Genomic DNA, 17,210 nt, shown 5'->3' with positions numbered 1-17,210 from the left:
CAACACTACTACGTAGGTATCACAAGACAGGATGACAATAACGATTGTATTTAAATTATTCTAACTGAAACACGGGAAGGCCTTGATCCTTCTAGAGTACAATGTTCAAAAGTTCATTATTGTTGACACAGTCTACAAACTGGTATAGGACTGAAAATAGCAGACAGGAATTGATCACATCCATCTGAAGAGGAAATTGGTTGGTTCTAAACAATGTAGAACCCCAAGGTTGATAAAGAGTCACCCCCCCCCCTCTGGTGTAAAGGCTAACAGGCAACAGGTCTTGTAAACTTATGTCCCCACATACTTTACAGACATCCAACAGGAGAGTGCATGCAGACTAGGTGAAGTGTGCCACCATTTTGGGAGTGTTGTTTTAAAACTTTTGGTGCCTGGCAATTTGTCCAGGTGTTTGTACAAGCGTGTAGCTGGCTTTTAGGAGGATAGTGGGATGACAAGGGTTTCTTGTTTTTTTTTCCCCCTTAGCAATATGTAGTGATACCATCAAATATTTATTCTTGGAAAGATTTTTGAACCACGATCTGTTTTCACACGATTATGAAGACGTTTTCACTTACTTCCTTGTTTAGTTTTCGACTCCTTTTTTCTTTTCTTGAATTCTTTCACACAAACATTGCAAAATGCTTTTCTGCGAACCCTAGCAAAGTCCAACAAGTCACAGCATTTGGGATTTTTAATGCCTTTCTCAATTGCTTGTAAACTGTTGCGGATATTTCTACTTTTCTGACTGAAATATACTGCACAGTAAGTGGTGATATGTTGTGATAGTCACATACACAGCCCTTACAGCATCTCTGCCAAACTTTCAATATATGGAATATTTTCAAATTTTCTTTTGACGACCTATTACAACCCAATCTGCAAGTGATGAAACATGCTGGTCCCATGGTTGCATCACTCACTTACTGAAATAGAAGTTTTAGTTCATACAGTAACAAGCAAAGGATTGATTGCAATTCACTAAACCTGGTACTTACATCACACATATATATTATATGCATCTACTACAACCACACAACCCAATATATCAGTCATTTTTACCAAACAGAACTGAATTTTCTTCAAACTCTTATTATAGTTCCAGAGTCCTGTATCTATCCCATTGGTTTTACTATCATACTCATTTTTTTGCATGTGTTCAACAGATTAAATAATATACCATAAAGTTCTTCCTTAAAATTGTGACCAGCTATGATTTTTGTTAATCTTTGAATATCAGACAGTCGTTTGCAAAATGTACAAGGTTAACTGCTTACTGTTTAATATATGTAAGCAGTACATCTCCTTAATTCCTTGAAAGAAAGTTACCAGTGATTGAGTTATTTAGTGGATTTGTAGAACTGTCTGTGACAATTCACCATGTACACACACCTGTCATCATGTGGAACCTTTCACTAATACTGTATTGTGTACCCTGCTTATCCCTAAGCATAGGATCAGGGGGTCATCTTGATTTATATTGTCTCAGAATCATGGAACAATTCTCTTGAGAGTTTATTATCAGTTTAAAACAGGGAGTTCTTTGGTTACATAGTGGTTAACCACATCTTTCTCCTTACTTGGAAACAGTGTTCACTTTGAAATGACCTCTCCTAGAACTATTTTACAATATCCCCGGACATAAATTCTGGCCAGTGCCTTCCAAGTTGGGAGAGAATAATGAAGGAGAAGCAAATGTCCCATGCATACATGTGGTCTATATATGATTATGTTTACATTTAAAGTCCTACAAGGGTCCTCTTCTACAATCAATATTTCTAAATACTGATGTCACAATTGTGTCTTTTCCTGTTTCATACAGTTCCCAAAATATTGTAAAAATTGTGACTAAAGCCACACAATCTAAATTTATCCAATTTTCCTGAATGAAAGAAAGTCTGCCAAGATACCAATTGATATGAAAGACACATAAATACATGTGCCATCTCTGGCTGTTTATGGCAAGGAACAATTTCAGCACAGATAAACCAAGAAATCGCAAACCAGATTAAACTTAAATATGCTTTCAGGTTGCATTCAAATCCACATTTGAAAAGGAAAGAGGTCTTTTTATACCAGGGATTAGTAGGCAAGGGCAACTTTCAAATGCAGGGCAACATATGAAAAGTTATAAACTCAAATATTCGAAATATACTGTACTATTATAGCACTTTAAAATATTCGGGTACAGTATTTTCAATAAAATCTATTGTCCTTACAGAGCTATACTGTGATCCAAGTCTGAAAGAGCATTTGGCTTTCATCAGAACAATTACACTTCAAGAGCTTTGCAAACCTCCTTGCTACATGTGACCTGTCTTGTTTGGTGGTGGTGTTATTAAGGAAATTGTCACCCCCTTTCAAAGCCAGATTATGTCAACAACCTCCAGGCTCCCAGGGGTAAACTGGAGCACAGGTAAAGCACAGGGAGCAAATCAACTTAAAACATTTCAATGCAAGATGATTCATAGCTAGTGTTGTGTTTGGAAGTTATTTCCCACAGTAATATACAGTATATAGTTATGTACATAGCAGTCATGCAAAACTTCAGGAATAGCAAAGCCTTCCACCACCTTTTGTTGTGCTGGAAACAATTTACCTTTGATCATAGTTTCCTGTGTAACCCCCAGGGGCCGTGGCAGTGAGACAGTTGGAACCGATGATTTGAATGGAACAGTTTGATGTGGATGTAACATGATCATATTTAATTTTAAGTTCACTGCAGTATTTCAAATTAAGTTGCTGTGTTATTTTTATAAATGTCAGTACTGCTTTCATAGAAAAATTCTCAAGGATTAACCTGAACTTGTTTCTTTAGTTGAAATGAAACTGAATTTCATGAACAAGCTGAAGGACCTATTGCTATGAGACTTAAATGTGGAAAAATATTGAACAGTACATCAATACATTTATTGAAATCGACTCTGAACACAGCTTTTAAAAAAGCCCTTTAAAAACCGAAATGAGTATTTTCGTAACTCCAACTGCCCTGCACATACTGTAAAGTGAAAATGCAAGCGAGAAGTGAAACACAATTTAAGAAACCATTTGTGTGTACAGTAGACACCCTAAAATTGTGTTATGTGGTGGACTACAACAACAATCCTAATTCAAGAAACAATCACTCACAAACAGTGAGAAAGTTTTAAAGAAAGTTTAGATCGTTGCAATACACACAGACCTATAATAATTAGACACTTCAAAACAGCTACAAAAGATTGGAGCAATAAATTATTCTGTGATATCATGTGCCACTAATTTACATTGGTTGCCATCTAGAGGTGGTATATTAGTAGAAACTACAATAAAAACTGTTGAAAATTATTAAATAAACCAATAGACTTCAAAGGTTTATAAAATATGCAAAAAAATTACTTATATAGGATTAATCAGTTACTAATTCGCTAATAAAGTTATTGTAACTTCATACAATATCTTAGGAGTTAGTTCAACTGAAGAGTATCGATATGCAATTGTTACATGGCTTGGTCAAAATTACAAGGCTAGGCCTGCATATCCTTTAACAGTCAACTGCACATGTCTTTTTCCTTTTCAACAGTCACAAATGGGGAACAATCATATAATTCCATCATTGCCATTGACATTTCCAGAGTGCCAAACTGCCAGCAGTATGCTACAATAAAGGGGTACCGATAAGGAAAAGGTCTATCAAAACTAAGTTGTTTTCAAAAAACCAAATCGCTCCATCTGTGTTACAGAGCATGATTAACTGTGACCACTTTTCTATCTGCAAATTTGGCCAATGGGTTGGAGAAAAAACCCTGAGAAGTATGCTAATGTGGTTTCTTTTCCAAACACTTAAGAAATCTTCAGTTCCAAGGAATGCAACATATTTTTTTGGCTATACAAGACCTTATTTGATATCATTAGATGTTTGGATTCACAACGTGAAATATTTAAGCTTAAAAACATAAGTTTAAATTGCAACAATCAATTTACCACAAAATGTTTTGCTTTATTCAGAGGGTTTTGTTATAGGCTGGACCAGGTGGGGGCCGTGTCATTCCGATATCGGTACTTTCCGTCATAGAAAATGTGCTCTTTCCGCCATAGAAAAAAGTGCCATTCTGCCATGTTACCGCCATCGAGGTAAAGCACTTTTTGCATGGGGGAAAGAGCACATTATTGTGGTTGCATATGCACTGTATATTGCTTTGCTTCACTTTACCTAGGCCCCGCAAAATCCACAAAATCTGTGATTTAAATCGACAAACAGAATCTGTCTTTTTTAATTAACAACCAGCCTAATTTAAATCGATTTATTCAACCAACTATTATATATTTGAAGACAGTGTATCAATTCCTACGAACTTACAATTAAAACTATTCAATCAACCTGTACATTAAAGACTGCACATGTATCAATTCCCCAATCTTGTCTAAACTACAATTCAGTCTAGTGAGCGATCTGTCACATTGAAGACGGTGAACCTATCCTTCCACTCGATTGAAAGAAAGTTTCACCGATACATTCCTGTACACCAGGGTAAAATCCATTGCCAAAATGAAAGGATCTAAACCTATAGCGGAAAGCTATGGCGGTATGTACCTATGGAGGAATGGCACTAGATCCGGACCAGGGTTGTAGTGAGTTCTTACTCATATTGTTACCACAGACTAGCTATAGGCTAGAGCTAGTCACCCTTGTGGATTTGTACCTGTACTCGAGGCATTTTGAACAGTAGTAAAGGATAAGGATCTTATGCAAACTTACATACTTATGCACTTGCTTAGAGCCTTGTGCTCATAAACTACTCATTTTGCAAGAATTCTACTTGAACTCATGTTGTTGATCTCATTTGTTTCCTTACACTCTGCATTTTGCAAGTACAAGTTCCCTGCCAGCAGAAGTTCAATCTGTGTTTTGTAGCAAATACACAAATGTGATGAAAATCAGGAACTAGCATAGGCCTATGTTGAATTCACAATCAACCACAGAACAAAATTAAAATTGGCAGTGTCCCAGCTACAGTTTAGCAATGTTTATTCATCATGCGACTGTAGCCTTGGCACCTAACTTAGGTACACCGTACAATAGGTGATGCCCCTACCTTGTAGTATGCCTAGCCTTGAAGTAGTTAGGCCTAGGCTATAGATTAGTAATATTAACCGACACTATAGTATTATGGCTAACATTAGCACTTGTTTTTAGCGATTCAACAGTAAGTGGTAGCAACAGTACAGGCATTGCAATTAACCACGGTAATATTCGCCTCGCTTTAGAAGCGGATAAATGTCAAATCATGAAGTAGCCACTATATACTACGAAGCATATGTGCTCACTGCTGGTTAGGAATATTGCAAAGCATTGCTAGTAAACATACAGATACCAAAATTCTAACGTGTTAGTCTAACTCTAGTCTAAGGGACAACATTAGCTTACGTTAGGCTTCACGTTTTACAATATACTACGCCTGCGGCAATGTTTTGCTGTCAGCAATCGCGATTCTAAATGAACTTTCGAATGTTACTCTTTACTTTAAAAAAAATCCATATTGTTTACCTCTGATGAGAAAATTAATAGCTGCAATATATTATTCCGATGTCCAACTTGGCAATTTAGCGATAAATAAAGAATCCAAGTTGTGCTTTGCAGACGGTTATGCCGTTAAACCAGTAGCACTAGCAGACGGCAAAATCGATACGAGTAGTAGTATTTACTTAGCGTATATTGTACACACAGGAACGTAATGGTACACACGTACGTAAATCCGTGAAGTACTCATGCAAATGAAGCCTACATACGTAGAATCCGTACAAATCAATGAACGACTATGCATGCAGCCTAATACTAACAACCTATGTATATCATGAACAGGGGGCGTGACCAGGGAAAGTTCGTTGGTCATGTGACCTTGCATGTAATTCTTCGGAAGAATCATTTGGTTTTGAGCAAGTTGTTTACCTAAACACTAACGTTTTCTGTTTCTAGCTGTTGGTGGCACCCACAAGTTAACAGTTATTAATCACCTTTAATGTCAATAGAACACTGAATGTCAAGCGAAAACTTTTTTCCACTGAGCATCCGTTGAAAATATAACGAACTTGGTCAAGTCTAATGTTATTACTGCATGAGTAGTTGCAAAAATGGACCATCGAGCATGATAAAAGACTTGCTTCAAGTCAGTTTCAACGACTTGACAGGGTTACTTACCTTACCAGCTAGCGAGATTTTTTTTCCCAGCGCGGTAAAGGCCATCATTTGCATACCTCGCTTCTCATTGGCTGCGGTCCGTATACATAAGATTCATTGCAATATCAACTAGCAGCTGATGCACTGAATCGTTCATCACATACCACATTTCACAAGGCCACTTTGCTACACTCAAAAAAGAAAACAGTCTAGCAGCAGAATGTACAATGGTACGCGTTTGAGTAGAGTTAATATATTTGTCGGTGTCTTATGCCACGGGTGTAGAGGGTCTGTGGTTATGTATCGCACAACTCTGTTGCTCAGTAAATTGAAAGAAGTTAAATCAAACCGGAACAGTTTGAAGATGATACAAAAAAAGCACCATATAATATAAACGTAAGACAATTTCTGTGTTCAATAACTATAATCCACAATGGCAGTGGTACTACTAACATGCATGACTAAATACTAGGCCTAGATTTCGTAGTATATTATCTGAAAACCGTGCCAAAGGGTCATAATAAACCGTTTCAAAGGGTCATGAATTTGAAATTCAAATCAATGTCTATGCTCAGAATTAAGATGAGTCTATCAGTTTAAAGATTAAAAGCATCCCAAGTTAATAGTCAACCAGAAACGGTCAAGCTGTCCAATGTTTTTAAACAGTTTTGAAGCAATCAAACGCCTGGTACTTATCTGCGTACATTGCCCATCGCAGTACCATGTACAGCAAGTTCCACCACCATCACTTCGAAGCTTCACCCTCGTCAAAACTAACTAATTCGATATATTGGCTTTTCAGTTTTGGATCATCAACCTAAGTAATCATTACCTTCAAAGAAGGACAGTCATCTATATGAGACGTGTACACTCACAGTCCATGGTCGCAGTATTGTTTTACGAACTTATGGATGTAAATGTACACAAACAAGTCCGCGCAAAAGCAAATAAAAAACATTTTAACAAATTTTTTAACAACGTTGTCTCAACACAGTGGCCAGTTCATACAGTACGTGTATGCGAATCACGATCCACTGCTTGCACGTGTATGTTCATGTACATACACACACGCATAGCGTAAGCAAGAACTTCCCAGCATCAACAGTGCAAGACTGCAGCCAATGAGAAGCGAGGTATGCAAATGACGGCCTTTACCGCGCTGGGAAAAAAAATCTCGCTACCAGCTAACGGCCTTGCCATTGTGAGATTGCAAGGACTCGGAGGTGATATGGTGATGATGGTTCATAGTTAAGTGTCGGACTCGTGATCCAATAATTGATGGTTCGATTCCTGCCTGCTTCATTACGTTGTGTCCTTGGGCAAGATTCTTAATCTCACTTGCCTCTCTTCACCCATGCAGGGGTTAAATGGGTACCTGTGAACTTGTCATTGGGCGCAGTATGTTACTGCAGCCGCCTGGAGGGATTGTCTCTGGGACAGGTTATCATTAACCAGGGGTACTATAACGTCTGTAAAGCGTTCATTTGAGACCTATTGCTGGTATAAAGCGCTATGTGAAAAATATCGCAAGTAGGATGGGGGGGGGGGGGGGTTGGATGGAGCTTGTTTGAACGTTCACAAGTTTTTTGCTCAGGCCGGAGATAAATATGATTGTGTATCATTTCGATATGAGCATTGTGTGCCATGATTGATAGAACTGGGTATTATAGGCTTTAACTTCCGAGTATAAGATATTGTCAATTTCAAGCCGCCTATGTAGGTTAGCTTCTTGTGCTGAAGATAAATCATCAACTAACCTTTAGTTTAGTAGAATAAAATGATCAGGAGGGGCACTCAAGTCCCCACCAAGGACCCTATAGGAGAGAGAGAAAAAAACTGAAGACACAAACACTCAGACCGATTACAATGCTTAAAGTGCTTGTCCAAAGCATTCTTAAACCCATTCAAACTACTTGCAAGTACAACTTTCTCAGGCAAACCGTTCAAATCATTCACAACCCTACATTGAAGAAAATATGCCGAATATTAATCCTACTTTGGGAGTTTTAGACAATGAACTCTGGTACACCTACTATTAGCAAACATGAAAAAGCCAGTGAAGGATAGTTGTCAAAACCATACACAATCTTGAAAACCTGAATAAAGTCACCACGTAACCTCCTAAGCTCCAGGGTGGTGAGATTCAACAGTTTGAACCGCCTATAATAAGGAACACCCTTTAAGGAACTAATCATCTTAGTAACCCTCCTCTGGACCTTTTCAAGTACTTCCTTATCCTTAGCAATATATGGGGTCCAAGACGTACTGCACTGCATACTCCAGATGGGTCCTATAACCAACTGCTTATAAAGCTTTTAACTTATATATTGTAGTTTGGACACGGCGATACGAATTAAACTATAAGATAAGACGTGTTTACAGGAACTGGATGACAATCCGCAAGCTTATTTCATATGAGTTGTGTATTTCCTTTTCGCTTTGGAGTCTTTTGTTCATTACACGGTTAATGGACCAGTGTTGTAACATATCTGTTGTTTCCGCTAAGTTCATCATCTCATACAAAGATATAGATATTTTCGTCCTATTAGTTTAGGGTATTACAATACATTAAGCGCTGGTCACATTTTCATCTTGTTCTTGCCTCTTTTCTCTTTCGATTCTTCTTCTTCTTTGGGTTGATAGTTAATTCAAATTATGATTCTTCGCAAGGGCGGCGGAAGCACTTTTAATCTGGGGGGGGGGGGGCACCGACATCAAAGGGCACTTTGCAGAAATTCGATTGGACTGATGCAGCCTTATATTTAGTACCCTATATGACTCTTATTGTATTATCTTATTTGCGTATACACATCACTCCATCAACGCCCCCGCCCCCACGAAAATATGCATACTAGCACTGCAATATCCAATGTGCAAATTGGGAAACAAGGAACAAGCTTTCTTTTGAGACAAAATGAGGTGAAATCATGCTAGTTGCTAATGTAGGAATCTTCCGAATTAGAGTTTTTTTTTGTTAATATCTTAACAAAAAATTTTCCATTCGAAATAGCTTTGAGTTTGGCCCACAGAAATTCATTAAAAGTCAGGGGCGTAGCCAGGATTTGCAAAGTTGTATGCACGACTATCTGAGCGGAGCGCCACCATCGGTTGGCGCGGAGCGTACAAGAAAATTTTGGGTTTTACAGACCCCTCAGATGGCCGGAAACGGCCCTTCCCGAGTGTTCATTCTGGTTCCCTGGCCTCTTGCTAACTTGAGACACCTCAATTTTTATGTAGAAAAAGGGCACATTTTTAACCTGAGGAAAAGTGGGGGGGGGGGGCACGTGCCCCCCCGGTTCCGCCGCCCTTGATTCTTCGAAAGATTGAGCAATATTTTGTCCAGTACAATATCGTAACCCTCGGATCCGCGCCTGCTCAGTTACCAAGTTACCGTTTGGCATATTTAATCATGAGAGCAATTTTGAAGACTTTTAACCGCTACTGATTACATCATAAATCATGACAATATTATATTTCATAACTCGCACACAGTTGAAAGAAAAACATCTGACGTTTTCAAAGAAGACACACGTTAATTGTACTTTTTTATGTATATTCTGTATTACCATAGCAACAAATTTGTTTCCGTGCATTTCCATCACATCGACAATATCCGTGAGCGGAGATTAGATACAATCCTCAGGGATAATTTGTATGCCAAGCGATATTACGAAAAATCTAGTTTACAAAAGATTTTAAATTGGTCAAAAACTGAGTGGTTGCCCACAAATAATTACTGGGCACTAAACACATGAACGATGTGCGTCACATGCAGCCTTACTATGTGGGGAGGGGAGGGGGGTAATGTTCAGAGTGGCGAAGGAAATGTATGATATGTGTGCCAATATAACCAGTACCTTTTTTATTAAAATATAATTTTTCATATAATTGAATTTAAATACTTAATTTGTTTGTCGTTTTTCGATGGCCATGAAGACCAAGATCTGCAACAGTTTGATGATTTAGGTTAACTGTAATCTTATCATGATATTCAAAAGCAACATTCATGTTGGCCTATTTAAAGTTCTTCTCATGATTTGCTTTAACTTACGGACAATAATTAGGCTGTGATCGTATGGTAACACTACCCTTTTTTCAGCATTTATTTGTTATGTAATTTGGTCAATTACAATCAGTTCAACATTAGTTATTACATTTCTGTTGTTGTTCTTGTTGTTGTCATTTGCCCAAGTGACATTTTGTTCAATATTATTTTTTTAATTATTATATTTTTAAACATTTATGGAAAGAACATAGGATCTTTGAAACACAAAAGTTGTCCAAATAACCCAGATAAAACTTAGAGCCTCAAATGGTGTATTTTGAGGCATATTTAGTCTATAAATTAAAGTATATAGGCTATTAGATCTAAAGACAGAACGCTATGCTATTAACTCCTGTTGAAAAAGGGGAGGGGCGCGTGCACCCCACTCTTCCCTGTTCTTAGAACGACAGACTCAATGCATCATGCCCCCAAATATGCTGGAAAGTCTTATAAAAGTTACACATGCAATCTTCAGGAAGCATTTTTACTACTACATCAACGCATTTGTTCCGCTCTTAGGTACTTGTCTAAGTGAACCCTCATTTATCTCATCTGGCAATATGTATTGAGGGTCAAAACCTTCAGTTTGGAAAATGTTAGCAACTTTTAGCAAGCTAAACCTTGGAGTAATAGGCTTACTGATAACCATTACTTCCGCACGCACATCGATGGGATCATACTAGAATTAAAGGTTTCACGCTGACTGATGTATAAACTTCGGTAAGTTTTTGACCATTAATTTTAGTTCCCATTCGTTCAGCATAAAGAACGACCCACGCTTATATCACATACATCTGACAATACTAACATATATCGAGGTCCATGCATCTCTGTAAGTGGAATCCAGGTCAGTGAACTACGCATAAAATTTGCAATTGAAAAAAAAAGACGCTAATAGATGGCGCTATTGACAAACATGAGCAAGTAAATTTTTGAAACAAATAAAACATTGTCACACAGGACACGCTATTTTGAATTTAGTACTATTTATTCGGGTCAAAACTAGTAAGTTACGCGGCCCTCCGAGTGGATCACATGGCACCTAGGCTTATTGCTACAATAGTCAACGTTGTCTGGTTCCCCTGTCTGAGCTCGATCTTGGGTGCCTCCCTATAAAGTCCCCTCTTTCCAGGCCTGCTGGTGTTAGACTTGCTCTTCCCAGAGGATAATGGAATCATCTACATAGGTGTATACTCTAAAATTATTTTCAGCTATTTTGTCGAGGGTCTAGCCAAAATAAGAGGTGAGGATGGGGTTGGGTCCATTTCACTAAGGCAATAATAAGTACAAAGATGAATAAACCTGTCCTTGATTTCAATTTTTATTAGGTTTCTTTACCTATCAAACCTACTTGATTCATATCAGGTGGACACATACTAATATTGTATATTATCATACAGAACAAACACATCTACAGTATAAGGGTAAAGACAGACAAGTTCCTTCTCTTTCTGTACCAATTCATACATTGATTTTCCATTTAATTCCAATTTCATATCCATTCGGAAATATTCAATTCAAGTCTTCCTTTCACAATGCATATTTAAGAACTGAATGAATTACATCCAATAATCAATTTCATCAACCACTGCTAGAAATATTCCTGCCACGGATTTGGAAAGGTAGATGGTCCCACTTAACCATGACTTTACAACTGAGGACATTCATAACAGCCACCCCCCTCCCCCCCCAAAACAAATAACAATAATAAAAAGAATTAAATATCAGACCTGGAATCCATTTCATCTTCTATGTTTATTCATGTTAATCAAGCTGTTGCCAGTGTTTAATTCGTTTCCAATTCCAAAATTGGAATTGTAAAATCAAATTTTTCATGATGGGTGCTATTAAAGAAACTTGTCACATGTTTTGCAAGGCTTTAATTTTCGAATACTGAATAAGAAAATGTTTCTCAACTGTAACCAGAAGTTATTCATATTACTGACACATATATAAAAATATATAAATATAACATATTTATATAAATATACATAAATACATAAATACAAATACAATACATACAAATACAAATACATACAAATACAATACATACAAATACATACAAATACAATACATACAAATACATACAAATACAAATACAAAACATACAAATACAAAAATACAAATACAAATACAATACATAAATACAAATACAAAAAACAAACAAATACAAATACAAAAAATAAATACAAATAAATACAAAAATACAAAAAACAAAAAAAAAATACAAAAACACAAATATACATACCTACATAAAAAAACATAAATATAACATAAATATAACATAAAAATATATAAATAAAACATACACATATATAAAAATATATAAATATAACATAATGAAACTATTGTAGCCTCTTCCAATAAACAGATCTTCCTATTGAAGAAGCTGAGATTACTTTGTAAAAATGACTGACACTTTTTCTGCATCTTTTAGGTCAAAGCCAGATCCTCATTGCATTTTGTATCGCCACATAAAATATTTATCAGAGCAATACAACACAGTTGAATGTGCTGTCTGTGCACAACAAGTTTTGCACTTGTAATGCACTTTTCATAAAAGTTTTTTCTTCTTTTATATCTTGGCTATAAAGAGACTAAATCTGTTTCTCTTGTCTCAATGTGTGACATATAGTTTTAAACTCTTAGATTCCCTTTTATAATGTTGAGATTTTTTAGGGAAGTATTACATAAAGACTGCAGCATTACTCCTCAAAAAAAAACAGTCAGTCTTCTTGATTTGCATTTTTTGTCTTTGCTGGATGTTGCTTCTTCACATGATTTTGTAAATGACCTTCTCTTACAAACAATTTGCCACAATGTTGACATTGTAACGGTTGTTCCCCTTTGTGTGTCATTTTGTGCCATGATAGAGCACTTTTGCCTTCGCAGACTGTTTCACATACTCGACATTTAGTGGGTTTCTTGCAAGCACTTCCCTTCTCGTGCCTTCTTGCACTTCCTCTGGTGTGAAACGTTTTTCCGCAATGTTGACATTTGAAAGGTTTTTCACCTGTGTGGTTTCTCATGTGATTCTGCAGTGAAATTTTAATGGTGAATGCTTTGTCGCAGTCCGGACACTGAAATGGCTTTTCTCCAGTGTGGGTTCTCTCATGTTGTTTTATGTGACCTTTTGCAACAAAACCTTTCTCGCAGTACCTACACTGAAAAATCATTTCCCCAGTGTGCCTCCGTTCGTGAATTTTCAAATTGGACCTTCTATCAAAACCTTTGTCACAGTGAGTACATTTATAAGGCTTCTCTCCAGTATGTATCCGCTCATGGTTCATGACATTACCCCGGTTAGAAAACGATTTGTGGCAGAACTTGCACTTGAATGGTTTTTCTCCCGTATGAATCCTCTCGTGACTCTGAAGAAGATGTGTGGTGAAGAGCCCTTTGCCGCAAAATTGGCATATGAAGACATTCTGGTTCAAATGAGTCCTGGAATGTTGCTTTAGACGACACTTCTGATAAAACGCTTTGCCGCACTCAAAACACTGGAACGACTTTTCACCCAAGTGGACCCTTTCGTGATCTTCGGCGAGTGATTTGCGACTGAAAGACTTTTCGCAGTGGCGACAAGTGTACGGTCGTTCACCAGTGTGTGTCCTTTCATGATTCACAAGATGGCTTCTCTTCCTGAATGCACTTTCACAAAACCGGCACTTATGATTTCTAACCCCGGTGTGGATCTTTTGATGAGCATTTAGTAAATACTGCTTGATGAAAGCTTTACCGCAAGTCTCGCAGCCAAAAGGCTTTGACTCACCATGAGTCTTTTCGTGAGATCTTGCACTTGCAATGATGGGAAACGTCTCTTCACAGAGCTTACATTTATAAGATTTCTCTTTGCTGAATACTTTCTTATCGATCATGGTATGTCTTTGGGTGCTCCTCTTCCTGATAGTTTGGTCTTGTTTCTGTTTGGAAGGCATCATTATTAAAACCAGATATCTACTTCTAGTTAGATACAAAAGATTAGTTAATTATTCAATAAATAAACTCAAAGTTTTAACGTCTTTGTTGGAAGATGCAGATGAAACAACTTTAAGAACTTCAGAATGGCTGTCAAACAGGAGAAAGAAATGATTACAGAACTTTTCAAATCAGCCTAAATAGTTATAATCTTGCTAGAATAGGAAATCTTTGAAGAAATTTGTTGAACAGCTTGCTAAGATCCAACTGAAGTCAATGCAAGTCTAAAACATACAACCTTAGTATAGCTGAAAATTCTTAAAGAAGTTTAGTTTATTTACATCCAATAGGGGTCTACCATTTCCAGGGCATAACTTAGAGACAAATTTTTGCATAGCACTATAGAAGGCTATGAACCTTGCCCCTAATAAACACTATAGTTGTTACGTATCATTGCAATTGTACAGTAATTTGCCCGTTTTTGTGTAGCATTTTGTGAGGCATTACCAGATAAATTATTCATTGACCTTCTCAGTTTTTCCTGGAAATGCTCTGACTACAGACAAGGAAAACTTGGTTTGCACTGACTGCTGTAGGATGAGATGATAAGGTAAACTCCTGATGACCAGTCTTTCTCTTCTTCAGCAGATGAAACCTGAAACAGAGAACAAACCAGACTACAGTAGGATTGTAGTAGTTCTTTATACCCTGATGGAAATGGTCTGATTATTATTACAGTACTGGGTTGGATGAGTTTACACTGACAATTTAAGGGTTGGGTTTTATTTTAGTATTTTTAGGTAAGTTTTTTAGGTAAGTTTTTTTTAGTTAAAAAGAAGTATTTTTAGAAAAAAAAAGTATTTTTAGGTAAAAAAAAGTATTTTTAGGTAAAAAAAAGTATATTTAGGTAAGTTTTGTTTAGTATTTACATGATTTCAAGTTTACCGTTGGGAGAGCTTGTAGCCTAGCCTTCAGAGCAAGGCCTATACTTGACCTACAGTAAGAGAAAGAGCAGCCTACAGCAAAATAGAAATAAATATCACCATAAAAATTGCAGAAACTCAATACATGGGAAGAAGTAAATGGATCAATGGAGATTGCATTTGAAGTTTCATGGTACTCTACATCATTTATGCTTAATTACAAGACAAGGCTAGGCAGTTTCCTAATGGACTTTCTGGTATTTTTCTTATCTTTTTTTCATGCAGATCGCCATTTAATTGTTGATATATATTTTTGATGTATTTCATCTTTAATTTCTACCCTTGCATTTTCAGTTTTGATCCAATTTTCAGAACATGTTATAACAATGACATAAAGCATCCTCCTTTTGTGTGTGTGTGTGAAAGGGCTGGCCTATGTATATTTCTTCTCTGTTGACTAGGATTTTGACCAAAAAGGATTCAATGTTTTGTTTTTACCTCTGTTACCTCATCCAAAAGCCTCTTATATTTTCTAGTTGGATTGTTTCATTTTTTTTAATAAGAGTATATTACAGCAACCTTGTTTTCTATGGTTCTCAAATTATTTTGAGAACAACACATTACACCCCTCACTTATTTTGATTAATTTTAAACTAAAGGTGCGTTTTCCATTTTGTATAAGTGTAACGATGTCGTAAGACCTAAGCAGTATGAGAGCTAGGCTGAAACATAAGTGTGGACTCAAGCTGTACTTACACAATTAGCCTAACTCTGAATTGGACCCAGGTCCAGCTTGGCCTGACCAAAACGCTTTATAATACTACACCCCATTCCCTTCAAATGTAACCACCTGTCTCAATGCTAGAGTTGTGATTAAGGTAGCTCTCAGCATAAGATTAAGATGTGTCATATATCTCTGTCCACATCACCGGAGATAAACAATCGCTTCCCAAGCAAAGTGTAAACACAGTAACAAGCTAAGGAAAGCCGTTTGTTCAATAATCAATAACTATACAGTACAAAGGCAAACCATAAATCAGTTATAGGTAAATTGCTTTGTTTCTTGTCCTAACAATTCAATCGATAAGAACCACATGCCTTGCATACCATCCTTTTTTAGTACTGTCAATGTTGATTTGATGTTGAATGTTGATGTTGAATGAAATCTTTATTTGTAGCATCTATTCCATTCCAAAAGGAACTTGTGATACCTCAGTCAGTATAGTATGGGCGGCCACTTGGGCAAAAATTACGACGATGAAGCAAATAAACAAGAAAGAAAATTGAAAAAGAAGAAATATGCAAAATCAAACACACTTACGTAATGCCAATGTAAAAATTGTGCAAGGCTGCACTTAAAAAGAGAAATAAAACTAAAAAGACAATCATGTAGCCAAATATATCAAACACATGCAACCGAAGGATAAACAAGGAGCACCGGAAGACAAAATTGATCCACTTGTCAGAACAAAAAGATCAATCGCCACCATAAAACGAAGATGTAACATAATCAAAAGGACATTCGCACGAAATCAAAACGTACGTTCACGTGAAACGAACGAATGCCTATAAACTAAAAAGGACAGCTGTTTTGGTTTACCTTGACCGTGTTATATTACGAAATGTAGTTACGACATCTTGTATGCGCGACACTTCTGTCCAACCATGAAGGTCTGTTTTACCTCCATGGTCCAACCACGCTGCACCGTGCTTCATAATGTATGTCGTCCAGTTAAATATGACTGTAAGAGACTGACTTCAGTCAGCTTGCGGCTTTGATAAGCCGATAAGGCTTCTTCGCGAGTTCCTGCTTGCAGGAGGATCTAATATACATACATACAAGGTCAGTGAACTGTGTGGGCTTATCGTCTTGTTGTTATTGGAGGGGTGATCACAGCCGTGCGGCTCCGAGGAAAGTATTGACATGTCTCCCTCTTTATGGTTCTGGTCGTCTTTCATTCGGCAACTTGATATATATTCTTACAGAGCGCCCTTAATTGAACCGCGCCACACAGTGTCTTATGCACGGCTTCGGAGTAACATTCACTGACCTCTAACATCAGAGGTCAGTAGTAACATTGTATTCAGCGGTGTAGAGTTGCTTTGACCAGGGAGTTGTTATGGAAACTCCCTGCTATGACTATCATTATCATGTTTGGTATTATAGGCT

General features: G+C 37.1%; 2 protein-coding genes across 6 annotated transcripts in view; both read right to left on the bottom strand.

Moving 5' to 3' along the window:
* The window catches only part of LOC139968600 (uncharacterized), a 29,235-nt gene extending 23,441 nt beyond the window's left edge, over nucleotides 1-5,794 (bottom strand). Inside the window, exon 1 of the mRNA XM_071972754.1 lies at nucleotides 5,525-5,794. The gene's annotated coding sequence lies outside the window, so the exon portion shown is untranslated. The remainder of the gene's footprint in view (nucleotides 1-5,524) is intronic.
* Nucleotides 5,795-12,451: 6,657 nt separating this feature from the next.
* Nucleotides 12,452-16,842, bottom strand: LOC139968599 (uncharacterized). Of its 5 annotated transcripts, none has more exons than XM_071972751.1 (3): nucleotides 15,797-16,101; nucleotides 14,625-14,772; nucleotides 12,452-14,267 (listed from the first exon to the last, which is right to left on the bottom strand). In XM_071972751.1, the coding sequence occupies exon 3, from the start codon at nucleotides 14,138-14,140 to the stop codon at nucleotides 12,926-12,928; it is 1,215 nt and encodes a 404-aa protein (XP_071828852.1). In that variant the 5' UTR covers nucleotides 14,141-14,267; nucleotides 14,625-14,772; nucleotides 15,797-16,101; the 3' UTR covers nucleotides 12,452-12,925. The 5 variants fall into 5 exon arrangements, with proteins under 5 accessions (XP_071828852.1, XP_071828854.1, XP_071828850.1 ...); XM_071972753.1 differs by having other exon boundaries at nucleotides 12,452-14,122; nucleotides 14,645-14,772; XM_071972752.1 differs by having other exon boundaries at nucleotides 12,453-14,122; nucleotides 15,797-16,100.
* Nucleotides 16,843-17,210: the final 368 nt, after the last annotated feature.

This window comes from Apostichopus japonicus, chromosome 6, assembly GCF_037975245.1.
Source record: "Apostichopus japonicus isolate 1M-3 chromosome 6, ASM3797524v1, whole genome shotgun sequence".
NCBI lineage: Eukaryota > Metazoa > Echinodermata > Holothuroidea > Aspidochirotida > Stichopodidae > Apostichopus > Apostichopus japonicus.
Note: the sequence above shows the minus strand (reverse complement) of the source record. Positions and strands in the feature narration are given on the sequence as shown.

Excerpts from the sequence above, each read along its gene's own strand:
- LOC139968599 (XM_071972749.1), bottom strand. The coding sequence starts at position 14,140 with ATGATGCCTTCCAAACAGAAACAAGACCAAACTATCAGGAAGAGGAGC.